Below are 26,756 nucleotides of genomic sequence, written 5' to 3'. Positions count from 1 at the left end.
CCCTTAGGACACGGAAAAGAGACTGCAAGATTTGCTGTGGGTACAACGTGGAAAGGAGGAAAAAGAAGTATGACGCTTGGTGTAGGAGAAACGTGCAAGCTGGGGAAGTGAAAAAGAAACTGAATGATGGATTTAGGAGAAGATGCTGCCAGAGACTGTGCAGAAATAGAGGATTCGGCTGAAAGGAACAGAAACAGCAGGGGAAAGGAGCAGAACCCTAAGTGGTCCTTACTTCTAATGGGAAACCAAAGCCTTGTAACAAAACGGGATGCACGCATGGCCAAGCTCAAATGAAGGTCTTGCTACACTGGCTATACAAGCAGATGTCGCTGGGAACATGAGTCAAATAATGGCTTTAATTCAACTGCCCAGACTCAAACCAAAGAACCAACATGAATTACGACCAGCGCTACACAAAGGCTTTGCAAAAAGAGTATGGGAATGTGGGGGACCTTCTGCACAGCCTGCAGATTTATGCCAAGAGAATAAGGAGAGCAGAGGGGCACCAGAGGGGTGGGGGAAATGCAAGGGCATGCAGGGCTGGTTGTCAGAGCAGCAGGGAGGCACAGAGAGCATGAGAAGATCTTCGAGGTCCTTTCCAACCTTAATAATTCCATTCTAAGGCAAAGACAATGCAGAGAACACAGCAATGGGAGGGGGAAAAAAAAAAAACAACCAGCAAAGGACGAGTATCTATTTGGTTTATTATTTTATAGAAGATAGAAGTACTTGGAAAAAGAGAAGGGAATGCTGCATGTGATCTTTTTGTCGGTTTTCAGGAGGGATGCATGCATACAGACAATTTCCTACAGAGAGGAAAACAGGAAAACGCGTGAATGGAACGTGCGCGTGTAGAAGGTGTCACATGAAGAGCTGTTGGTAACAGGTGAACGGCTGGACTGGATGATCTTTTAGGTCTTTTCCAACCTTGGTGATTCTATCATTCTATGATTCTATGAAGCTAAATGGAAAACGACCAAACACTCCCATTTTCTTCCCCAGGGAGAGCAAATGCACAAGCATGGCAGTAAGACAGGCTGAAATAATGGGAGGAAGAGGAGCGCGTGGAAAAGTATGCCCATAATGCTAACAGTCATCTGTATTATTCGTAGCTCACCAGGGGAGACTATGCTATTCCCATTGCAACAGACCAAGAACTTCAAACTGTGGATATATTTGAGGCTTCTGATCGTATTCAAGTCGTAACACTTCACCAATAAGGTTTTAAGAAAGAAGAGCCAGGTTACAGCTTAAAAAAATATATGATAATGAAGAGACTCAACAAAAACAACAATGAAGGGAGACTGAGAGGAAAGAATTTAGTAATCGGGCACCCAAAAAAGAGGAAAGAGAAGAAAATCACAGAATCACAGAATCACAGAAGTGTAGGGGTTGGAAGGGACCTCCAGAGATCATCGAGTTCAACCCCCTGCCAAAGCAGTTCCCCACACAGGTCGCACAGGCAGGCATCCAGGCGAGACTTGAATATCTCAGAGAAGGAGACCCCACAGCCCCCTGTGCAGCCCGTCCCAGTGCTCCGTCACCTCACCTACAGAAGTTCTTACGCACATTGGTGCAGAACTTCCTGTGCTGCAGCTGATGGCCGTTTCCCCTCGTCCTGTGTCCACGTACCACTGAAAAGAGCCCGGCCTCACCGCTATGGCCGCCACACCTCAGGTATTTATTACTTGTAGACTCACTCATAGACTCTGAGACTCACAGACTCACAGGGCTCAAATACTCGTAGGCTCATGGACTCGTTGGCTTGTAGACTCACAGACTTGTAGGCTCATGGACTCATAGACCCGTAGGGCTCATACAGTCATGGCTGCATAGACTCATAGACTCAGCAACTCATTGGCTTGCAGACTCGTGGGCTCATAGGCTCATGGGCTCATAGGCTCATGGGCTCCTAGACTCATAGGTTCATAGGCTCACAGACTCATAGACTTGTGGACTCACTCATAGACTCAGATATTTACAGACCTGGATCAGGTCCCCTCTCCGTCGTCTTTTCTCCAGGCTGAACAGACCCGGTTCACTCAGCCTTTTTCCATAGGGGAGATGCTCCAGGCCCTTCACCATCTTTGTGGCCCTACGCTGGACTCTTTCCAAGATTTCCTCATAAGGGAGATGATCTCCATCATCTCTGTGGCCCTGCACTGGACTCCTTCCGGAAGACCCCTGTCTTTTTCGAACTGAGCCCAGAACTGGACACAGTAGTCCCCAGGGCAGAGTAGAGGGAGAGGATTGCCTTCCTCAAAGTGCTGGCCACACACTTTTTAATGCACTCCAGGATACCATTGGCATTCTTGGCCACCAGAGCACACTGCTGGGCAAGTGTGGGCACAAGAACACAGTCTTCTGTGAATTACTCTTGGGAAAAAACACAAAAACAAGGAGAAAGTTGGGTTTGTGGTCCAGCTCATGAGTGCTGAACAACACCTTTAGTTAGCTGCAAAATAATAGAACCACAGAATGGTTTGAGTTGGAAAGGACCCTTCAAGGCCATCTGTCCCATTGAGCAGGGACACCGCTCCACCTCTCAGCTGGCAGAGATGGAGAGGCAGAATAAGGCAAAGCACACTGGGCTGGGGAGCTGAGAGGCAAAGCTGAAATGACACTGTCAAAGCTGCTGTGATCAGTGCCCTCTGCTCCTTACCAGCAGCAGGGTTAGCACAACCAAAGATAAAGTGAGCATCCACAGCACGTAAATGGCTGCTAACATACAGCCCTGCCTCCTCCCCTCACCCCCTCTCTGCCCGGGCTGTGGGGACCCCCACTGTCAGGGTGCCAAAGGGCAGAGGTGCTCTCGGGACCCAAGGGCCGGGTCACTACGGGGGTCTGAAGAGCAGCCACTGACAGCACGGTTAAACCCATCGGCAGTGTCAATTCCTGCAGGCTGGCTGCCAGGAGATCACGGACTCGTTCATGTTGAAACAGATCATCGCGTCCGACCCCAACCCAGCCCACGACGCCCATGAAGCCACGTCCCTCAGTGCCACATCTCTGAGGTTCTTGAGCACCTCCCGGGATGCTGAGCACCCCACTGCCCTGTGCAGCTGCGCATCACCACTATTCCGAGAAGAAATGCTCCCTAACACCCAACCTGAACCTCACCCGTTGCAACGTGAGGCCATCGTCTCTCATCCTACTGCTGTTACCTGGGAGCAAAAGCCAACCTCCACCTCGCTCCAACTTCCTTTCAGGAGCTGGAGAGAACAACTCTCCCCCAAGCCTTCTCTTTTCCAGACTGAACCATCCCATTCCGTCATCCCCACAGCACCCCTCGCAGCTCCACCGCCCTTCTCTGGACACACTCCAGGTCGAGGGAGGTGATCCTCCCCCTCTGCTCTGCCCTGGTAAGGCCTCATCTGGAGTGCTGTGTCCAGTTCTGGGCTCCCCGGTACAAAAAAGACAGGGATCTCTTGGGAAGAGTCCAGCGGAAGGCCACAAAGATGGTGAAGGGCCTGGAGCATCTCCCCTATGGAGAAAGGCTGAGTGAACCGGGTCTGTTCAGCCTGGAGAAAAGACGACGGAGAGGGGACCTGATCCAGGTTTATAAATATCTGAGTCTATGAGTGAGCCCACAAGTCTATGAGTCTGTGAGCCTATGAACCTATGAGTCTAGGAGCCAATGAGCCTATGAGCCCATGAGCTGCAAGACTGTGAGGCTTCGAGCCAATGAGTCCATGAGCCCATGAGTCTCTGAGTCTATGAGCCCACGAGTCTGCAAGCCAATGAGTCGCTGAGTCTTTGAGCCTATGCAGCCATGACTGTATGAGCCCTACGGGTCTATGAGTCCATGAGCCTACAAGTCTGTGAGTCTACAAGCCAACGAGTCCATGAGCCTACGAGTCTACGAGTCTGAGTCTATGAGTATTTGAGCCTATGAGTCTGTGAGTCTGAGTCTATGAGTATTTGAGCCCTGTGAGTCTGTGAGTCTGAGTCTATGAGTATTTGAGCCCTATGAGTCTGTGAGTCTGAGTCTATGAGTATTTGAGCCCTATGAGTCTGTGAGTCTGAGTCTATGAGTATTTGAGCCCTATAAGTCTCTGAGTCTCAGAGTCTATGAGTGAGTCTACAAGTAATAAATACCTGAGGTGTGGCGGCCATAGCGGTGAGGCCGGGCTCTTTTCAGTGGTACGTGGACACAGGACGAGGGGAAACGGCCATCAGCTGCAGCACAGGAAGTTCTGCACCAATGTGTGTAAGAACTTCTGTAGTGAGGTGACGGAGCACTGGGACGGGCTGCACAGGGGGCTGTGGGGTCTCCTTGTCTGAGATACTCAAGTCTCGCCTGGACGCCTACCTGTGCCACCTGGTGTGGGGAACTGCTTTGGCAGGGGGTTGGACTCGATGACCTCTGGAGGTCCCTTCCAACCCCTACAGTTCTGTGATTCTGTGATTCTGTGATTCCAGGGCCTCGATGTCCTTCCTGTACTGAGAGGCCCAGAACTGAACACAGCGCTCGAGGCACAGGCTCACCAGTGCTGACATCCATCTCCTGGAATAGGGAAATGTGACAGCACTGGGAGCACTGCCTATAAAATCTGGCAGCATTAAGCCCTCAGCGGGACTCACAACAGAATTGCTGCTGGATGGCAAAACCTGTGATTCCCTGTGGCCTGGGACGCATCCAGTGTTGTCTTCTCTGAGTCCTAAGTCGTGCCTCGCGTTGTCTTACCTAAAAGCTGAGTCTAGGTGATGACTGTATCTCATGCTGACTGACAGGGAGACGTCCTGGTCTACAGAGGGTCTGCCCAGATGACAGACAAGCCTGTGTTACTGAGACTTCTAAGGATGCTGTACAACTGTAAGCCACACTAAGTGCTAGAAAAGGTGATAATTAGCTACGCTGGCTGTTAAATCCTTGTTTAATTCACAGCAAATTACAACCACGACCCTGCAGTCAGCCCTCAGACCGCCAAGGATCCCTAAAGATGTTGCCTTTCCTCTGGAGTGTGACAGTGTAGAAGCACAGAATCACTCAAGTTGGAAAGGATCACTACGACCACCACGTCCAAATCCCAACCCACCCCACCATGCCCACTAAACCACCTTCCTGAGTGCCTCCGTGGCTCCTGAACACCCCCAGGGTCGGCGACTCCACCATCTCCCTAGGCTCATTATTAGGAAAGATCAACTGGCAGACATGAGGAGTCCACCATTCAGCAAGGATTAAGACTCTTTAGAGCAAGGACAGCGTCTCTGCCCTTAACACAGCAGCCAGAGAAGGAAACAGTGACATCAATATGAACATTCAAAGCAAGCAAGAGATGTGAAACTGCACTGTTCACCACCATGCTCTCTTGTTTGGTAGCAAAGAAGCTGCAAGACGTTTTGATAAGGGTCAGAAAAGCATCGGCTCATACACAGCTCTGTGTTGAAAAGTGTGTGCTCCTGCCTGGGGAAAAGTGACACCACAAATAAGTATGCACACAAAGGAAAGCAACACAGCACAGGAGGCACAGCAAGGAATTCATACTGTGTTCAGTGACAAAGGCAAACGCACCTCTGATTGGGAAGGAAGGCCACAAGGAAGAGGGGTAGCAATAGGAACTGAGAGCAAAAAGAAAAATGCATGGGTTCACGTAACGGAAAAAGGACCAAAAACTGCATAGCAAAAAAAGGCAAACACGGGAAATGAAAGAAAAGCAAAGGAGGGAATAGGAAAGGAAACACATTCACATGCTTCAGTGGATGGAGAAAACTAAAAGAGAATCAGTGCAGCCAGTGAAAAATGGAGAGAGCACGAAACACAACACAAATTGTCTCAGGGATCATCGTTCTCCCTCGCAGTGCGTGCACAGCATCACAGAATTTGTGGCCTGGTACCTTAGAAATGAAGATGCCTTCGTCAGTAGGATCAAACGGATTTCCAGCATGACCTTTCGCTCCACCCCGGATGCTGATGCCCAGCTTTTCTCCAGGAGCCTTTTCAATGCATATTTCCTGAAAATACAGAAAGATCTCCTTGTTTCTGGCTTAAGATCAGATTGGAATTGTAGAGGAAGTTTTTAGCAGATGGCCATATTCTAAAAATCCTGACTTGGACGTTTCACTCATTTGGCAGTTGATTCTTTTTTATATGGCTTTGTATTTTTGTCTACTTTCTACCTCAGGTCTTCACAAAACATGAGAAGAATCAGATCTGATCACAGTATCTTCATTGGCACGGCAAGAGACTCCCTGCAGACTTGGATATTCTCACAATTGGATATGAACTGACAGGACAGCAGATTCTGTGATTCATTTTAGGGTACCTGCTTTAGCGAGGGGCTGGACTTGATAACCTCAACAGGCTTGAAAGGTGGGCCCACGTGAACCTGATGAGGTTCAACACAGCAAAGTGCAAAGTTTGGCACCTGGGCCAAGGAATCCCAGGCGTTTATACAGACTGTAAGGAGAGCAGCCCTGCAGGGAAAGACCTGGGGGTCCTGGGGGGTGAAGAACTGAACGTGAGGCAGCAGTGTGCTCTTATAACTCAGAAAGCAAATGGGATCCTGGGCTCCATCAGCAGAGGGGCGGCCAGCAGGGACAGGGAGGTGATCGTCCCCCTCTGCTCGGCTCTTGTGAGGCCCCACCTGCAGCACTGCGTCCAGGGCTGGAGCCCCCAGGACAAGAAGGACAGGGAGCTGTTGGAGAGGGTCCAGAGGAGCACAGAGATGAGCAGGGGGCTGCAGCACCTCCACTGCGAAGCCAGGCTGAGGGAGCTGGGCTCGTTCAGCCTGGAGAAGAGAAGCTGCGGGGTGACCTCAGTGCAGCCTGCGGGACCTGAAGGGAGCCTGCAGACAGGAGGGGATCAGCTCTTGGAAAGGGGAGAGATAACAGCAGGACAGGGGAATGGTTGGAAGGTGAGGGAGGGCAGATTTCAGTTGGCTGTGAGGGGGAAGTTGTTTGGTGTGAGAGCGGGGAGGTGCTGGACCAGCTGCCCAGAGAGGCTGTGGATCCCTGTCCATCCCTGGAGGTGTTCAAGGCCAGGTTGGATGGGGCCCTGGGCAGCCTGGGCTGCTGTGAGATGTGGAGGTTGGTGGCCCTGCATTGGTGGGGGTTGGAGCTTCGTCATCCTTGGGGTCCCTTCCAACCCCTGTGATTCTGTGATTCCACCACAAGACAAGCACAGGACAGTCTGGGTTGGAACAGACCTTAAAGGTCATCCAATCCCCCTGGCTGTGGGCAGGGACACCTTCCACTACGTCAGGCTGCCCAGTGCCCCGTCATCCAACCTGGTCTTGAACAGCTCCAGGAACGGGGCACCCACCCACAGCTTCTCTGGGCAGCCTGTGGCCTCAGCTCTCTCTGAGTGCTTTCTACGTAGTATAGATGTACTCTCTTCTTCTTTATACGTAATCAAGTCTCCCCTCTTTTAGTTTAAAGTCATCGCCCCATGTCTTATCACTATAATCCACAATGGAGCCCCTCCCAGTTTTCCCGTAGGCCCCTTTTAGGTTGTGGATGTCTGCAATGAGGTCTTCCCAGAGCCTTCTCTTCCCCAGACTGAACAACCCCAACTCTCAGCCCCTCTTCACAGGAGAGGTGCTCCAGATCATCTTCATGGCCTTCCTCCGGATCCAGAAAGTTCAGATAGAAGTTGAGTTGTACCACAGACCCAGACCTCCAGCAAGATAAGAAACTGCCCTCAGAGCTGAGCCATCCGGGGAAGGAAGAGCCATCCCCGCTCGGAACCCACCTGCATGCCAGGCGGCGGTGGATCTCGCCTTACTAACACACTCAGCTCCTGGCTGTTGGAGAGCAGAGCGTTCACTGCCTCCTGGTGCGTGGCGTGGCGCAGGTCGATGCTGTTCACCTCCAGGATCCTGTCCCCTACCCGCAGCCCACTGCGAGACGCCAGCCCACGGGGAATGACCTGCAAAAAACAGCTCGTGTTACAACCAGAGAAGGAAATTTGTCCTTGGAGGGGCACTGACAAAACCCGCGGCCACTCCTGATGAACAGCAAGTGAGTGAGTGTTACAGCTTGGGCAGCAGAAAGCTCAAGGGCCAATTTTTACGGTGTCTGAAGGCAAGCCTCCAACATCCTCTGAGGCCATTCTGACCTTCTCTCTGCAACCGAAGCTCCCCAAGAGGTAATTAATCCATCTGTGACGAGGCAGCTCAGCGCACTGATGGGTTAATGGCGTTCAGAGAGCCTGCACAAAAAGGGAAACTCCATCCTCATTGTCCCTTATTACACGTCCAAGTACTGTTGGATAACTGCTCGTTATCTGAGTGACCGAACACTGCAGCTCATTCACTGCGACGCTTCAACAATTTCCAAAGTCACTGCTTTCTGGAAGAACTCTAGCAGAAATACTGCAAAAGGGGAACCGGTCTACACTGTTTATTTCCAGATGCAAAACATCACTCTTGGTTACCTTGAAGTGTATTTCTTTGAAGAGGAAAAAGCGATCAACATCACTGTTCTCTACCCATTATAAATTACAATTCTAATATTTCCACATATCGTTTCTCGGTTGCAATTTTGGATTTGCTTCCACAGTGTTGCTGAAGCTGAATAGCGCCAGGTCTGGTACAAATCCTTGTACAGTCTGCCTGGACACCCTTCCAACTCACTGACACTCCACTGATGGCTTCTGCTCGAAAACTGTCGCCCCATTTTCAGCCTGGTTAGTACGTTCTGCACTGTAATTACACGGTGCTGACTTTCTGGAACAGTCAATGTGCACAGCTATTGCTTTCCCTTCATTAAGCTGCTCCTATCTCAAAACCTTGCAAGTTCTTTCCCATCTCACTTTATTCCCCCCATCCTCTGTAGGACAGGGAGCAAAAGAGAAACTGCGCGGTACTTTGATGCAATCACCAGAAAAATCACAGCAAATACCAAGCTACTTCACCCGTAACAAACAACGAATGAAGCAAGATTTGCTCTAAAATGCCATTCAGCGTGTTCTTATTTCTCTTATTATTATTTGAATCTAATTCCTCTGCCAGTTTTCGGAGGGAGAAAGGTGATACAGGACGACGAGTGTGGCTTCACCGAAGGCAGGTCCTGCCTGAGCAACCTGGTGGCCTTCTGTGATGGCTTAACTGCCATGGACATGGGAAGATGACTGGTTAAATCTGTCTGTAAGTCAGCAAGGCCTCTGACACGGCGCTGAGCTATCAGGTGAAGAAGCTACAAAAGGAAGAGAATGCACTGCACAGTGCCAGGGAAAACAAACAGGGCATCAGCACGTCCTTGCAGAGGGCTAAGCCAAGTCAGCAGGGAACCCTGCAATAGCAGAGGGTACACGCTGGGCTGGACTACAAGGGAGTAAACTGTAACAGAGAGGAGTGATTATTATCCCCCATTAACCAGCACTTGCATCTGGGGTACAAGAAAGACATAGAAAGACATCGGCAAACCCATCTGGGATGCTTTCCTGTGCAAGCTGCTCTGGGGAACTTCTAGAGGGGGTGGTTGGACTGGGCGAGCTTCAGAGGTCCCTTCCAACCCCTATGGCTCTGGGATTCTGGGATTCGTGACTCTCCGAAGGGAGAGAGGCAAGGGAAAAGAGATGGAACACAGGAAGCTAAGTGTTAGGAATAAAACATTCTTTGTAACGGTAGCTGAACATTAGAACGGGTGCCCAGAGAGAATGCAGGATCTCCATTTTTGGTGGCACTCGGAACCTGACAAGGACCTCAGCAAGGTCCTCTAAGAGCTGAGATCAAATGACCTCTACGGGTTCCTTACAACTCAAATGATCCTCTATCCCACATGTCAGAAGGCCACGGTGGAGAAGGTTCAGAGAAAGGCACCTAAAATAACAAGAGAACGAAGCAGCACCTTGTAAGGAGGAACAAAGGCCACAACTCTTGATTTTGGACAGAAAGCTGAAGGAATATGAAGGTGGCGAACAACCCAAATACGGGACTCCTGATCACCAAATCAGCAGTAGAAGAATGGGACACTCAGAAAAACCACTGGGACATGGGCTAAGAGCAGAGCCGAGCGTGCTTCCTCGCTGACAGGTGAAGATGTTCTGGGACTTGCAGCCTTGCAGAAGACAGAATCCTCCAAGGGAAGAGGGATGCATGGATGCAGAGAGGGCTGGGCAGGGGTATCCTCCCCAGCACCTCTGATCTAATGAGTGCGGCTGCCTTTCGTGGAAAAGGGCTGCAAGAAGTGAGTGCCTTGGGCACTGCCCCTGAATAAGATCCGCCAGTGCTACCACTGGACAGAGAATGTGAGGCTGAATCACAGAACCATAGAAAATTGGAAGGGACCCGTAGGGATCATCAAGTCCAACTCCTGGCTTCGCACAGCACCACCCAAAAGTAAGACCATACAGCTGAGAGTGTTGTCCATACACTTCTTGAACTATGGCAAGCTTGGTGCTGTGACTGCCTCCCTGGGTTGCCTGCTGAGCCCCAGCCATCCTCTCAGCAAAGAACCTCTTCCTGATATCCAACCTGAACCTTCCCCAAACGAGGAAGTCCACGCAAAGGTGATGGAGACGTAAACCCAGCCCATAGCCCTCCTTGGGAGTGCTGGGAGGAGCTCAGGCTTCATCTTCACACCCCCAAAGCTCTTCACGAATGGACACCACGTTGCCCAAAGCATTTGCCTCCAGCAATGGCAGAAACCTGCTGAGCCCATAAAAGCCAGCCACTGCCAGGGGGTTCACCCCAGATTCAACTCCTTACTTTGGATATCTCAATCCCTCTCACACCCTTACGCCCATCTCCGTTTTGACGGTGGACCATAAGGTAGGATTTTAACCCTTTTTGTCAGTGCTGGGGGCTCTGCCCCTCTATCGAGCCTTTGAAAGGCTCAACCAGCTTTCACATTCGCATTCACAGAGTGGTTTCCTTAAAAAGGCAACGGGAATGTCTGCAGGCAGACGGAGATCTGGAGAACAGCAGCCAGCTGCAGTGCAAGGTGCGGGCAGTTTGGGAGAGAGGAGGTCGTTTTTAGTGGATCTTCCCTTCCTAAGAGAATTCTTTTCCGCTGCCAGAAGAAAACGTGATAAAAAAGAATTCAATTTTTAAGTCTGTAGGCAGATGTAAGGTTACGGGGATCGTACACTGTTAGATTCACTGGCTTTGCACCAGCATGGTGTATTCAAAACCCAGTGTGACAATCCAGTTGAAGACTGCAATATTTTCTAGTGTAATCTCAAGCTCACTGATAGCTGAAAAGCCTTAGCAAAGGCTGACAAATATCAGTGCTGTGTTAGTTTGTGTTTTACAGAACCCTGGCAGCAATGTAAGGCAGCATTGAAGGACACTGGCCTGGATGCAGGAGAGTTCTGTTTTTCCTTACAGCTGCATCACAGAATCACAGAGTGGCCCAGGTTGGAAGGGACCTCAAGGATGACGAAGCTCCAACCCCCACCAATGCAGGGCCACCAACCTCCACATCTCACAGCAGCCCAGGCTGCCCAGGGCCCCATCCAACCTGGCCTTGAACACCTCCAGGGATGGACGGGGATCCACAGCCTCTCTGGGCAGCTGTTCCAGCACCTCCCCGCTCTCACACCAAACAACTTCCCCCTCACATCCAACTGAAATCTGCCCTCCCTCACCTTCCAACCATTCCCTGTCCTGCTGTTATCTCCCCTTTCCAAGAGCTGATCCCCTCCTGTCTGCAGGCTCCCTTCAGGTCCCGCAGGCTGCACTGAGGTCACCCCGCAGCTTCTCTTCTCCAGGCTGAACAAGCCCAGCTCCCTCAGCCTGGCTTCGCAGTGGAGGTGCTGCAGCCCCTGCTCATCTCTGTGCTCCTCTGGACCCTCTCCAACAGCTCCCTGTCTTTCAACAGAGAGGTTTCGACAGGTTATTATTAAATCATTCAGATTTCTAAAACAGCAGAGATATATTTAATAGAAATTAACTCCCTACATATGCATGCGTTCCTCCTCCTCATCCCATTCCTTTTTTTTTTTAACCTACATTATACTTTTCAGATTCTTGCATCAAAATCCTCCGTCTTAACCCCAATAATGAAAACAACTCAGGAATGTTCACCGCTGGGCATTACCTTTGAAATGAAAACCCCTGGTTCATGAATCCCAAACGGGTGGCTCGAATGGTCGCTGCCTCCCACGATGCTGAGCCCCAGAGGACCACCTGCTTTTACGAGGTGAATTTCCTGGAAGGAACAAGAAGCAGAGTCATGGAGAACGAAGAACATCACATTAAGAATCAGGGATGCTCTGTGTGAGTGAGCACAAGACAAGGTCCCACGGGACAAGAAGGCTCCCCATTTCTTCTCCATACCCCAACAACCCACCCAGCCCTCATCACGCGACCACATTTTCAAACAAAAGACACTCAATACCACATCTGATATACTGGCTTGTGTCAGGGCTGGTGTGGTGAGCAGGACTGGAAGTCATCCTGCCCTGCACTCGGCACTGGTGAGGCCTCACCTCGAGTGCTGGGTTCAGTTTTGGGCACCTCAGTACAGAAAGGACGTGGAGGTGCTGCAGCAGGGCCAGAGAAGGGCAGCAAGGCTGGGGAAGGGCTTGGAGAACATGGCCTGCAAGGAGAGACTGAAGGAAGTGGGGCTGTTCAGTGTGGGGCAGAGGAGGCTGAGGGGAGACCTGATTGCTCTGCGCCAGTATCTGAAAGGGGGTTGCAGCAGAGCAGGGCTGCTCTCTTCTCACTGCTGACAGGGCCAGGAGGAGGGGAAACGGCCTCGAGTTGTGCCAGGGGAGCTTTAGGTTGGATGTCAGGAGGAACTTGTGTGCAGAAAGGGCTGTGAAGCACTGCCATGGGCTGCCCAGGGAGGCGGTTGGGTCAGCATCCCTGGAGGTGTTGAACAACCGTCTGGAGGTGGTGCTCAGGGCCGTGATTTAGCAGAGGGCTCTTAGAGTTGGGCTGGGATGGCTGGGCTGTGCTTGGACTCGGTGATCTTTCAGGTCTTTTCCAAGCTGGGCACTTCTGTGACTCTATGGAAGCCTCCTCTCAGTGATGCCCTCTGCAGTGGCAGCTTCTCAGCACCGCAGCGTTTGCAGTACTGCATTGGGAAGTCAGGGTAACATGGGTATATTACAGGATAATGCCATCACACTAACAAAGGAGCTGTTACTGTCTATCATTCCTCTGGATATTGCGGGCTTGGAAGCTATAGCCAGGAATGATTGTGCACTTAAAAGTCTCCACTGGAGTGACTCCATGGTTCTCCCATTCTACATACCTACTACCCAACGCCACCCCCCGCTCCAGTGGCTCACCTCGATGGGATACTGATCCTCCAGGCCTTTAGAGAGCTGGCTCCTTTGCAGCGAAGGCATCTCCTCTGGTGGGCTCTCCCCATGGCTGGGGGGTGGCGGTGGGGAGTGCATGCGCACCCACGGTGCGCCAGGCGGGTCTCCCTCGCCGGGCTGCTCTGCAGCCTCTCTCTCTACCAGCAGGACGATGGTGGGGGAGGACGCGGTAAGCAGCGCTACGGCCTGATCATGCCTGGCTTCTGTCATGTCTACCCCATTGATCTAGAACAACCCGCAAACTCAGCGTCAGACCATCACCTGGGCACGCCTGGCATTTCAAACACACCCCCCCCGAGACCCACGCTGACGCCCTGCCCCTCTCAAAGTCCGCCTCCCAAAGCGCGGCGTAGCTCAGAACACTCCTTCCTGCCTTGCAAAGGGACCCGGGCAACTTCTCATTCCTGGCTGAGCACAATCCTCCTTGCAGACAGCTCACCGACCCCTCTCACCTCCCTGCACACTTCCAAGCTCTAGCAGCACCAACGATGCTCCAGGGGACTACAAAGACCGATGGCGATGCACCACCTCCTGGATGCTCCCAAGCTAGCTACGGTCACTTCAGCTATTGCTAAGACTATCTGCACATTCATGACCAAGAGAATCCCTTCCACTCCTTGTTGGCACTCCAGCTTCCCTACCGGGTCACAAAAAAAGAAGCCCAAATGGTTGCGTTAGAGGAATGGATCCAGTGACCTTAACAAGGGAAGAAGGCAAAGCAGCGATTCCCAGAAGTGATGTCATGGCACACCAACGCACCGTGCCGTCAGCTGCCTCTGAACGCGGGCATTTGCCCGTATCAATCACTCCACGCTTGGACAGAGGCGATGAAGAGCTGAAGGGCAGAATCTGATGTGCGGTGGGACCTGCTGCGAGCCGCTGGGCTGCTCTCCGCCCACACTGGGCAACGTTATGGCAATGATGGGAGGATGGCCCCAGTTTGAAGTCGTAAAAAGTGGACTACGGGTATAAAATCATTTGGAAGCACCGAGGGTGAGATTCAATCAGTCAACAGCAAACGGCTGGCGGACAAAAGGAAAAGTGGAATTCTTCTGGAGAAGGAAACGTAATGCAATACGCTCTGCAACCTTGCTACGGCATCACACGATATCATGAAATGAAAGACACAAATGCTTTGGACAAAGAGGCACTTGCAGTGCAGAGGGAAGCAGCAATGTCATTTGCAAAGCACTGGAGTGACCTCATCTAAAAAACTGCACTGTTGTCATTCTTCACCCTAAGGAAATAAGAACATCTAATACAAATTAACAGCGTGAACAAAATGTGCAAGGAAAAGCTTGCAGGGCAAGCACAGGAACAGCCCTGCCTACAGAAAGAAGAGATAAAGCAGCCTGACTAGAAGGGATGTGCTATTCTCCACGAGAATACAAGGGACATTAAGTTGAGAGGAGAGCTAAGCTGGATGCCAAAAGGACCAGATGTGCCACGGAAACACTAACTTTAAAAATTAAAAGGTTCTTAACGTTCCGAAAACACTTTCCAAAACGAACAACAAAGACGTGAAAACAGCAGCTGCTCAGATCAAGCCTATGAAATAACAGCATAACTTCTAACAGTCACAGCAGCTGGATTTTGTAGCCTGATTGCCCGCTATCTAACCCCCAGAATTATAATAACGACTCCCAGGCTCCTTCCAAAATAAGAGTTTCTGGGCAAAGTTGGCTGCACGCTGTCTGAGGGGGACCAACACAACCACTGCTCAGCCCATCGCATCCAAGCCAGCTGTGCTCCTCTGCCAACGCAATGGGGGTTCAGACCTCAGCAGGGATTCTGTCACCCTACCCGGGGCTCCCAGCAATGCTGCCTGCTCACAGCGCCGTCACCCGACAGCCCCACGACAAACAGACACGTGAGGCAGCTCCCGGTTGTGACACAGATGGGAAACTCTCATCCCCGCAGCCTTTCCTCGTACACTGAGACATCTGTCCCCAAAGTACACCTTTGGCACCGACCACTGAGGAGCAACACGGAGGTGAAGAGGTCAGCCTGCACATCAGCACACAGGAAGAGGCTCCAGGAAGGAAGCACCCAGGCCATGGCCGGTCAGCATAGAAGACAAGGCAGTAAGCAGGAAAGACAAACAGACGCACAAAGCTAATGAAGAGCAGATCGGAGACAAGACTCAGGGCACTCACAGACGGATCGTGAAACAAACTGCTCATATGGTAACATTATGGCCTGATTTTTGGGAGGTTCTGCGTGATCCTCATGGATAACATCCCAACTGGGAATATTCTATGGCTTTTTTTTATTTTTTCCCACCACTGATGCGAGTGGTCGGACCACAGGTATACAGTGGCATTTCCCCAGATGCCAATGGATGAGGACACAAGGGGTCCTTCACTCACAGCACCTCCCATCTAACAGCCCTTGGCAGAATTTTCTGCATCAATTGCTCAGTAGGACTCTCGTGCATCACCTGCTGCTACTACTGCCCTCAGCCTCCCCCAGATAAGGGTTCTTCTGTTTAATCCCAGACCTATCCCCAAAAACTAGCTGCCCTTGGCCACTGCTCCCAGTCCTGAACCTCCCTGCTAGATCTGATGGTTGGACTGATGATCTCCGTGGTCTTTTCCAACCCTGATGATTCTATGATTATCGAGCAATGTTCAAACTCTCCAACGTTACCTCCCTGCCCCACACGCTTCCTGCCCCACGTCTTCCACCACCGAGGTGACTCTCAAGATGTCCATCGCAAAACTGTGTCAGGGTCTGACTCGTAAGAGAACTAAGAACATGGAGAAGGCTGGAGAGTTTGTAATCAGTCACTGGTGAGCTTCGTGGGGTGTTAACTTTGAAGAGATACAGACTGGGCTCTTCAGTTTGTGCACCCAAAGTTCCCTGAAGAAAATAAAGGGAGTTTTCCTGGCCCTTCCCTGCAGAGAAGTCCAGGACAGTGCAGAGCACAGGGGAAGACCATGAAACTGTGTTGGTTTTCTTTCCTCAAGAATCACAGAATCCTAGAATGGCCTGGGTTGCAAAGGAGCACAGCGCTCATCAGTTCCAACCCCCTGCTGGGTGCAGGTCGCCAACCAGCAGCCCAGGCTGCCCAGAGAATCCACAGGGTGCCATAAGGATCCATAGTGAGCCACAGTGATCCATAGGGTGCCATAGGGATCCACGGGGTGCCATAAGGATCCATAGGGTGCCATAGGGATCCATAGGGTGCCATGAGGATCCATAGGGTGCCATAGGGATCCAGAGGGTGCCATGAGGATCCACAGGATGCCACAAGGATCCATAGGGTGCCACAGGGATCCATAGGGTGCCATGAGGATCCACAGGGTGCCAAAAGGATCCATAGTGAACCACAGTGATCCATAGGGTGCCACAGGGATCCATAGGGTGCCATAAGGATCCATAGGGTGCCCATAGGGATCCATAGGGTGCCATAGGGATCCACAAGGTGCCATAGGAATCCAGAGGGTGCCACAGGGATCCATAGGGTGCCATGAGGATCCATAGGGTGCCATGAGGATCCTTAGGATGCCACAGGGATCCACAGGGTGCCACAAGGTTCTAAAGGGTGCCACAGGGACCCATAATCACAGAATCACAGAATCCTAGAATGGCCTGGGCTGCAAAGGTCCACAGCGCTCATCAGTTCCAACCCCTGCTGTGTGCAGGTCGCCAACCAGCAGCCCAGGCTGCCCAGAGCCACATCCAGCCTGGCCTTGAATGCCTGCAGGGATGGGATGAGCATCCACAGCCTCCTTGGGCAACCTGTGCCACTGCCTCACCACCCTCTGGTTGAAAAACTTCCTTGCCAAGAATTCTTTGGCAAAGTGAAACAAGCACGACTAGGATGACTTCGTTCAGTAGCCTTCTGCCTGCTGGACCTACAGACTGCATCCTAACCAGAGCCCTCCTGCTCTCCCTGTAGGAAAACACAAGCAGCCTGCAGAGCACATCTGGTTCATCATCATGTCCTGAAAAGTCTTCCAAACAAACAAACAAATAAACCAAATCAAACAAAAAAAAAACAAAAAAAGGGCAATCACTGCTTCAGAAAAGTTGTGACAAACAGGGACTTCTGTCACATTGACACGGTTTCGAGGTGAACAGGTTTTCTCAGCATCCAGGGCAGTTCCACGGGCCTGACCTTGCTGTGGATTTGTCCAGAGATGGGGTCAAACTCACAGGGCTGCTCACGCATTTCTTCGAATGAGCAGAAACTCTCAAGGAACAAATATCACCGAGGAGATACGAGAGGTCTCAGGATGTAACACCACCACCACGTGGATCTCACATTTAGCACTGCACCCACAGGAAGGAAAGGCAGAAGAGCAGCTGCTACCAGGAGGAATGCCTGCTGGGGCAAATGTTTACGAACAGTTTGATGTGAATGGAAATGCCCATGGATGTGACCATAAAGATGCAACAGGGTTTGACTTCTGACTCCATTCTGAAATGTCATCATTCCTTCTTGCCACAGGCAGAGCCAACAAAAGCCATGCAATGGGCAATCGTGCCTCTCAGTCATGCCTCCGTGTCAGCGGAGCATCGAAAGAAGAGCAAAACCAAAATAATTTCGGCTACGGGGAGGGAATCTTCACCAGGAAGTGTAATAGCAGGACAAGGGGTAATGGCTTTAAACTAAAAAAGGCAGATTTGGATTAGACAATAGGAAAACCTTCACTGTGTGGGTGGTGAGGCACTGGTTGTCCAGAGAAGTGTGAGACGTGTTCAAGGCCAGGCTGGATGGTTGTATCCCTGCCCACAGCACAGGGGTTGGAACTGGATGGTCTTTAAGGTCCCACCCAACCCAAATCATTCCACGACTCCACGATTCTGTCTGACAACAACCAAGGCTTGGTTTTGGGAGGAGAGAGGAGCACTAGGAAACAAGGAGAGATGCTGTAGCAGTTCAGGTCTCCTGGCAGGAAATGACTGCCAGACCAAGGCCGAAGCTCTGTGCCAGACACAAAGCTTTGTGCCAGAGCAAATACAACGCAGCCCCCAGCCTAGGGATAGAGCAGACAGAAGCCAGCACTGACGAGGCTGTATCAGTGTTTACCCACGCCAGCTGGGTGGTAACACGTGCTCTTACCACAACAGCTGGATCAGAAACCCACCACCAGCACCGAGAGGCAGGAGCTTTCACCTGGAGGCAGCATGCGAGCTTGGGAGGAGGGTCAGGAGGCTCAGCAGGCTCTCCCCGCAGGAGGGGAGCCGGAGACACGTTAGGCAGAAAGACTGAGGTTAGAGGCAGCAGTGAGATCCGTATCACAGCACGAACAGGAGGGGAGCTGGGGCCAGAGGTCGAAACGAAAGCAGGGGAAGCACTCCGTGCGCCCTGCCCAGCTCCACGTTGCCCTCCCTCTCCTCCAGCCAGCGCTGCCCCTTCACATCCCTTCCCTTTGAGGAGCTTAAAAAAGGACTCCAAAATCCAGTATTAAAGATTAAAGAAAATAATATAAAGATTAAAGAAAACAGCTGAGGCAGGGCAGGGAACAGTACTTGAGCCTGCTGCCCCAAGGGCAGAGTCAGCCCCTTCCCATTCCCTCCTGCTGCTCCCCAGCCACCCGCACTCACCGAGATGACCCGGTCTCCTACGTGCAGGATCCCGTCCCGATGGGCTGCACCTCCCTCTGCAATCCGTGAGATGAAAATCCCCTGAAATGCAATCAGATGGATCAGAGACTCCCGTGCCTCCCCAAGGCTTTGCTCCCCGACACCAGGCGGGTCTCAGCCCATTCCCCTTCGCAGAAGCCTCCCCTGGCACTTTCCCTTCGTTCCTCACTCCAGCAAACCCCGTTCTGCTTCCGGAGCCACCTGCAGCATAGCCTTCACGTGGCCAAGAGCCCAGAACATATGTCAAGAGGACAGCAGCAGGATTAAATGTCACTGGCAGGGATTGCAAGCCTCAGCCCCACCTCCTTCTGAACTTCTCCCTTTCCCCGAGTTAAGAGCAGATTCTGCCTCTCAGCACCGCAGGGCAGCTCGGAGACCCCGGGCCATGCCTTGCTGCCTCTTGCACGCAGCGAGGAAAAGACCCCGTGCTGCCTGCTCAAGCAGTGCCGAGGTGCAGAGACTGGAGCCCCTTTCTTCCCAGAGAGCCGTCACTGACCGTGTCACCAGCCCGGTACGGCGTGGAGCCTTTGCCACCAGCGATGCTGAAGCCCAGGCCCTTCTCGTTGCGCATCAGGCAGGTGGAGTATCTCTCAGTGGGAGGTGCCCCCTCGGGTCGCTCCGGGAAGCGGAGGCCACCCCTCCTCTCTCGAGGGCTGTAGTCGTCCTCAGGGCGCAGCGGGGTGACGGTGATGGCGTTCTCCGGTTCCACCATCCGCTCCCTCAGGACCGTCATGGACACGGAGCTCCCCGACCCACGCAGCGCTTCCACTGCCACGTGGTGCTCGGCACAGTGCAGGGACACTCCGTTCACCTGGGGATGGAGAGAGCCAGGCACAACCCTGCCCTTCACCGGCACTGCTTCCACCAGCCCATATGGATAGCTACAGCCTTCTGAGAACTGCTCAGCTTGGAAAAGACCCGAAAGATCGCCGAGCCCAAGCACAGCCCAGCCATCCCAGCCCAACTCTAACAGCCCTCTGCTAAATCACGGCCCTGAGCACCACCTCCAGACGGTTGTTCAACACCTCCAGGGATGCTGACCCAACCGCCTCCCTGGGCAGCCCATGGCAGTGCTTCACAGCCCTTTCTGCACACAAGTTCCTCCTGACATCCAATCCAAACTCTTGAGGTCCCCAGTCTTGGTTATGGGTCTCTAGTCTGAGTTATGGGGTCCCAGTCCGGGATATGGGTCCCCAGTCTGCATTATTGGGTCCCAGCCTGGGTTATGGGGTCCCCAGTCTGATTTAGGAGGTCCCATGGGGTCACCGGTCTTGGTTATGGGTCCAGTCTGAGTTAATGGGTCTCCAGTTTGGGATTTGGGTCCTCAGTCTGAGTTACGGAGATCCCAGTCTGACTTATGGGGTCTCCGGTTCGGGATATGGGGGCCCCAGTCTGGGTGTGGAGTCTTCAGTCTGGTTTATGGGATCCCCCGACTGGGTTCTGGGGTCCCATAGAATCACAGCATAGAGTCACAGAACTGCTCAGGTTGGAAAAGACCTGAAAGATCACCGAGTCCAAGCACAGCCCAGCCATCCCAGCCCAACTCTAAGAGCCCTCTGCTAAATCACGGCCCTGAGCACCACCTCCAGACGGTTGTTCAACACCTCCAGGGATGCTGACCCAACCGCCTCCCTGGGCAGCCCATGGCAGTGCTTCACAGCCCTTTCTGCACACAAGTTCCTCCTGACATCCAACCTAAACCTCCCCTGGCACAACTCGAGGCCGTTTCCCCTCCTCCTGGCCCTGTCACCAGTGGACACCACTCCCCAGCACAAGCACAGTTCATCATCACACTGGACCAGGCTCTGAGCACTCTGATCTAGCTGTGGGTGCCCCTGTTTTCTGCAGTGGAGTTGAACCAGATGGCCTTTAAAGGTCCCTTCCAACTCACGACCATCCTACGATTCTATGATTCCCTGCAAAGCTCTGTGCTGTCACTGTCCCCACTGGGACAGACATCACCTGCTGCCCTTCAAGGAAGCTTCCCTCGTGCATGAGCTGCCTAAATCCTAACACAGTGGGTGAACAACTGGCCGACGGGTTGGCCTCAAAGAGGTGTAGTCAATGGGTTCCATCAGGCTGGTGGTGCTCTGCGGGGCTCTTAGGGCCCCTTCTCTTTGAATTCCTCATCAGTGCCTTGAATACAGGACTCGAAGGAGCGGTGGTCCTGCGTGGGGCCAGGAATTGGACTCAACAATCCTTACAGATCCCTTCAGCTCACAATATTCTACAATTCTATGGTCCCAAATCTAATTCAAATCTAATCTCTCCTACTTCAGGGCATTTAAGATCCTTTATCCCACCGTGGCCTTTATTAGTGAGCAACACTATCCTCACTCTAGAGGGGAAGAGATATCCCATACCACTCAAAGCCAACGAGAACAGAGCCCAGACCTGACATGCCTCAGCAATGCCTGACTAGCAAATGTATTTGGGAAAGAATAAGAGTAATGTTGAGAGGGTACAAGTGATTTTGCAGGAGGCACAGATGAATGGACATCACGGGGAGGGAAATTAGAACTGACAAAGAATCTTTTCCCAAATCTTTAACTGGAAAGGTATCCATCTTGCATGAAATCACATGGTGCCATAAATTTAATTGTTGAAAAAAGGAATATTCATTCATCTCTCAAAATCCTCTAGAGCTGACTCTACTTTTTCTACTTTTCTGCTTTTTCTGCAGCAAAATACAATACAATGCATGCAGCGCAAGGATGCAGGGTGGCACTTAAAACCCTGGAATACAGAAAAAATCAGACTAGATGATCACGTGGATACTTCTTTCTGAGCTAAAATTTCATGGAGTTCTCCGAACAATCGATCTTACAGCTGCAGAAGTAAACAAGGTAGCTTCTAGAATGCCAGAATCAAGTTTTTCCTCACCAAATCAATATAAAACTTCAAATTACATAACCACACAGTACTTTGTCTTCTACCACAGTCAGTGCCAGGTCGGGTGGTGAAAAAGAAGGGAACGTAGTCAGGCGGATGCCAGATCTCCACTGCCCATATACAGACCACAGTAGCAGGAGGGCATGAGACTCCCAGGGACACCACATCAGCTCTCACAAGCTCCAAATGCACTGCACTTATTCTTCTGGTCACTACCCAGTGCTGCAGTGACATCTATTCCCTGCAATCAATCTTTCCTCAACTGGATCCCAATCTTGTACAATTAATCACGCCTCAAATAATCTGGAGATAGGCATTTGGCTGGCGGGAGGTTAAGACTTATATTGCAAGGTTCACTTTTAGCCTTTATAAGAACGTAGAAAGGGCAGCACGTAGAGGCTGGCTGCTCAGCCTGCTGGGCACATGGACGAACTCATGTGCATTTTTCTCTCCCTGATTTATAGAACTACAGAATCCTTAGATTTGGAAGGGACATTTAAAGGTCGTCAGGTCCAACTCCCCTGCAGTGAACACAGACATGCACAGCTTGATCAGGTTGGTCCAGCCTGGTTCAGCCTTGCCTTGCAAGTCTCCAGGGATGGGGGCATCCACCACATCTCTGGGCAACCTGCTCAGTGCCTCACCACCCTCACTTATGAAACACTTCCCTGGGGGAGAGTGAATGCAGGAGCGATTTCTATCCTTATAAAGAAGCAAAAGATTCAGGGTAATGTTAATTAAACAACCTACGCTTGGAGTCAGGAGGATTTTGTTTTCTTCTTGCACAGCTCCTGATACTCGATATGGCCTCCAGACCAGCGTAATGGATACAAGCATCAACCCACACCTCTCTACTCATTAAAGTTATTTATGTCCTCACAGCAGCTAGGCTCTTACCTCCAGAAGCTTGTCCCCAACACGAACCCCTGCACGAGCTGCAGGTCCCTCCTCTGAGACACGGGAAATAAAGATGCCCTGGAAAAAAAGAAGTGTGTTAAAGGAGATGGAGTCCATTCTTCAACTCTGTAAAGCACAGGAGGAGAACAGCCCATCTCATCCGCCTTATGGGAAAGGGAAATTTCTTGCCAGCCCCATACCCCGGATGTGAGGACATGACATTCACATCACCCCCATCAGGAAACGATAAGAAGGGGAAAAGATATTCCGCTCCCGTGGCTACCCTACAGGTGACAAAAAGGAAAAGGGGAGCACGAATCCTTTTCCAGTGTGGGGAGAACAGGACAGCTGATGCAATCACAAATGCTTAAGCCAACGCTGCACCTTTCTCCTTTGGAGTCCTGTGTACAACGACAGGTGGGAGAGAAACTGCTGTTCTCATCGCTGCTGCTGGTCAGTAGCACGAAGGCTCGACAAGTTGCGCCTCTGCACTCCAGCCCAGGGGTGAAACATAGCGAGCAGACCCCAGAAAGTGCCTTTAGTTGGTCCTTTACACCGTGCTACCGGGCAGTCGAGGGCTGCTCCCAACTGCTCTGCGAAATCCCACCCCAGTCACAAAGCTCCTACATACGGACATCCACCACACAGCTACAGAGGCAGTCCCTGACAGGGGTGCTTCCATAATGACACAGCCCAGAGCCTTACCTCGTCATCACCCTTATAGGGGGTGGAGCCCTTGCCCCCTGCGATGCTGATGCCCAGCCCCCCCGTCTGCCGCACGATAGTCAGTGTCAGCTGGAAGCAGAATGGACACGAGTTACACATCAGCACAGGCAGCGAGAATGCCACAAACATCTTGAGGAGCAAAGGGTGACGACTTAGAGAACATGCACAAGAGCACAGACTTTATCTGCATGCTTCTGCTCGTGTATTTATGCAAGCTTGGTATCCGTGTCTCAAAGGGACCAACGTTACAATATGGTTAAAGCATTTTTCACAGCCGAGTCCTGAACTCCATCTCAAGACCAAGAGTCAGTTTGCCTGCAATGAACACACTGGAATGAGATGTCCACCATAAAGCAAACTGAGCAGTGGGACAGGACTGGGTGAGGAAACAGGGACGGGGCTCTATCACAGCCCAGCTCTAGCACACAGCTCCCTTTGGGGTGCATGCTGTACAGCTGCTGGGAGACGAGGGCTGTCCCAATGAAGCATGCAGGCACAAGAATGGCACAGCTAGAACACCTGGAGGGACACTTGGCTTTAGTGCGTTGATGGAAATCAATGTGTGACTCTGGAAAAGCCACTTGTCTTGTCCAGTGGCTCCTTCCTCTCCTCCCCTCTGCATGTGCAAGCTCAGAAACGTGGCTGTGCAATCCAGAAGTCTCTCCTTCCCATTTCCCACCTCCACACACTGAATTACGGCCCCCTCCAACAGCAAAAATCTCCTCAAACTTTAACTGAAATTGCCTACATCCAGGACACCAACACAAACTGTTCTTCTTGCCCCAGACCCGAGAAGGAAGGAAGGGAGCATGCAGTAGGAAAGCGAAAGGAATGGGATAGACAGGAGACTCTGGGATCTGTCAGGGCCAAGGAGCCGGTGAGGTGAAGGGACAGAAATACACGGAGACTTCTGGAGAGAACCGAAGGTGCTGCCCTCCAGATGTCAGTTCTCTGGAAACAAAGTCCAGAATGGAGAGAGGCTGCTGCAGAGGTGTCCAGCTGCACCATCAGGTCCGTCTGGACCGGCCAGATAACACGGCGGGCAAAGAAGCAGGAAACACCTTCCTTAATGCTCTCCCTTCAAACCCTTCTTCACTTTCTACAGGGACAAAAGCAACATCCTGCGGGGCCTTCACCTGCTACCAAGATCAAAAGCCCCAGGAAATGCAGAACTGGAATGAGGCTCTTTGCCATTTCCTTAGTACGTCTGTAGTGCGAGACCTGCAGGCTGGATTAAACCCCAAAAACATGGATTTATTCAAGCGAGATAAAAAGGGGTGGTCTTTCCACAGCATTCTGCATCACTGACAGCACGCTCTGAAGCCAGTTATAGATTAGATACACCCTGCTTTACAAACCTTTACTAGGCTGCAACTAAAAACATCCACCTTCTTTCCTCCTGCCTCACCAGGTTTTGACAATACTCTCAAGGCTTCTATCTAAGGATGCAAAACCCTTCAGCAATCACAGAAAACTAGATTCCCACACATGGACAACAGACGGCTTTAGTAATGCAATGGAGATGTTTCCGAGTAAGATAGTTGATGGTTTCAATCAGTGACTGGATGATTACGTCCAAATCGCTCTTTCTGTCCTGGTTTTGACAACGAGCGGGGAATAAACGACGCCACTGGTTGAAGTCACTTCCATTGCACGGCGTGTTGGTTATTGAAACTAACAGAAAGAGAAGTCACAGAATGACAGATTTCACAAATCCACTGAAACCAGACAAAAATTTGCCAGAAAAAACAAACAAACAAAAAAAAACAACAAAACAACTGGGCCAAGGGTGAAGAACCTCAGTGCACCTCACGTCCAACAGTGTAAACTGAAAACACAGACCACCAAGGAGGAATCAGATGTAACCAGGTTTAAAGACACTGCCAGAACAGCAAATGGGCTTGAATGGGATATAAGTGTGTTTAGAAAGGGGATTTCAAACTCCCAGAGCAAATGAGTCCTCCCGCAAAACACCGTAATAATAAGAAGAGCGTGGCCAGCAGATGGAGGGAGGTGATCCCAGCCCCGTACTCTGCCCTGGTGAGGCCGCATTTAGAGTCCTGTGCCCAGTTCTGGGCTCCCCAGGTCCAAAAAGAGGGGATCTCCTAGAAGGAGCCCAGCGGAGGGGCACAGAGATGATGAAGGGCCTGGAGCAGCTCCTGTACGAGGAAAGGCTGAGTAACCCGGGGCTGTTCAGCCTGGGGAGGAGAGGACCGAGAGGGGATTTGATAATGTTTATCAATTTCTCAAGGGAGGCGGGAGGCAGACGGATGAGGCCAGGCCCTTCTCAGTGGCGTGCAGTCACAGGACAAGGAGCGACAGCCTAAAACTTGACCACGGGAAGCTCCGCGGCAGCACACGGAAGGACTTCTGTACGGCAGGGGTGGCAGAGCACTGGAACAGCTGCCCAGAGAGGTGGAGGAGCCTCCACCATGGAGATACTCAGTGCCAGCTGGACGCCCGCCTGCGAGACCTGCCGTAGGGAACTGTTGGGAGGGGGCTGCATTCAGTGACCTCCCGAGGTCCTTTCCTACCCCTGCGATTCTGTGAAGCTGAACTGGTGAACATCTGTTTGAAATCTACAAGAACGATATGAAATGAGTACATAGCTGACAAAAAAAGGAGCTGGCCCCAGCAGCCTATGCGTGCCCTTCAGTTTTCAATCCAGGGCTATGAAGATGGTGAAGGGTCTGGAGGGCAATAGGAGTGTGGAGCAGCTGAGGTCCCTTGGATTGTTCGGCCCAGAGAACAGGAGACTGAGGGGAGGCCTCGGGGTGGCCTACAGCTCCTTATGTTGGTCTGTAGCACCTCATATATTGGACTGCAGCTCTTCATGTCGCCCTGTAGCTCTTAATGTTGGTCTGTAGCACCCCATATATTGGACTGCAGCTCTTCATGTTGCCCTGCAGCTCCTCATGTTGGTCTATAGCTCCTCATATACTGGACTGCAGCTCTTCATGTTGCCCTGTAGCTCTCCATGTTGGTCTGTAGGACCCCATATATTGGACTGCAGCTCCTCATGTTGCCCTGCAGCTCTTAATGTTGGTCTGTAGCACCTCATATATTGGACTGCAGCTCTTCATGTTGGTCTGTAGCACCCCATATATTGGACTGCAGCTCTTCATGTTGCCCTGCAGCTCCTCATATACTGGACTGCAGCTCTCCGTGTTGGCCTGAAGCTCCTTGAGTTGAGCTACACCTTCCCCACAGCAGCCTCCAGCCACAGGGCTGCTTCAGAGCTGCTTTGACATCCACTGGCTGGAAGCACAGCAGCAGCTGTCCATGCTGCAAGGGATGGCACAGTCCCATCTCCGCATCATCTATCAGTGACTTCTCTCTGTATTTTTTCTCTTCTTCCATTTTTGCCCTTACCACCAATATCCATCACCAGCCATCCAGCAATGGTTCATCTCACAGTTCACAACAGGTC

General features: G+C 51.6%; 1 protein-coding gene across 50 annotated transcripts in view; it reads right to left on the bottom strand.

Moving 5' to 3' along the window:
- Window positions 1-26,756, bottom strand: part of SCRIB (scribble planar cell polarity protein) — a 121,201-nt gene that overhangs the window by 51,116 nt on the left and 43,329 nt on the right. For 49 of the 50 annotated variants that reach the window (XM_085214611.1, XM_085214619.1, XM_085214607.1 and 46 more), the window contains 8 exons: window positions 23,306-23,395; window positions 22,601-22,678; window positions 19,308-19,622; window positions 18,773-18,853; window positions 13,184-13,441; window positions 11,986-12,096; window positions 7,694-7,870; window positions 5,839-5,955 (listed from right to left, as the gene is read on the bottom strand). In XM_085214611.1, the coding sequence (XP_085070737.1) occupies window positions 5,839-5,955; window positions 7,694-7,870; window positions 11,986-12,096; window positions 13,184-13,441; window positions 18,773-18,853; window positions 19,308-19,622; window positions 22,601-22,678; window positions 23,306-23,395 (1,227 nt within the window). The remainder of the gene's footprint in view (window positions 1-5,838; window positions 5,956-7,693; window positions 7,871-11,985; window positions 12,097-13,183; window positions 13,442-18,772; window positions 18,854-19,307; window positions 19,623-22,600; window positions 22,679-23,305; window positions 23,396-26,756) is intronic. The other variant, XM_085214618.1, reaches the window with a different exon arrangement.

The sequence above is a fragment of the Meleagris gallopavo genome, chromosome 32 (assembly GCF_905368555.1).
Source record: "Meleagris gallopavo chromosome 32, MGAL_WU_HG_1.1, whole genome shotgun sequence".
Classification (NCBI taxonomy): domain Eukaryota; kingdom Metazoa; phylum Chordata; class Aves; order Galliformes; family Phasianidae; genus Meleagris; species Meleagris gallopavo.
Note: the sequence above shows the minus strand (reverse complement) of the source record. Positions and strands in the feature narration are given on the sequence as shown.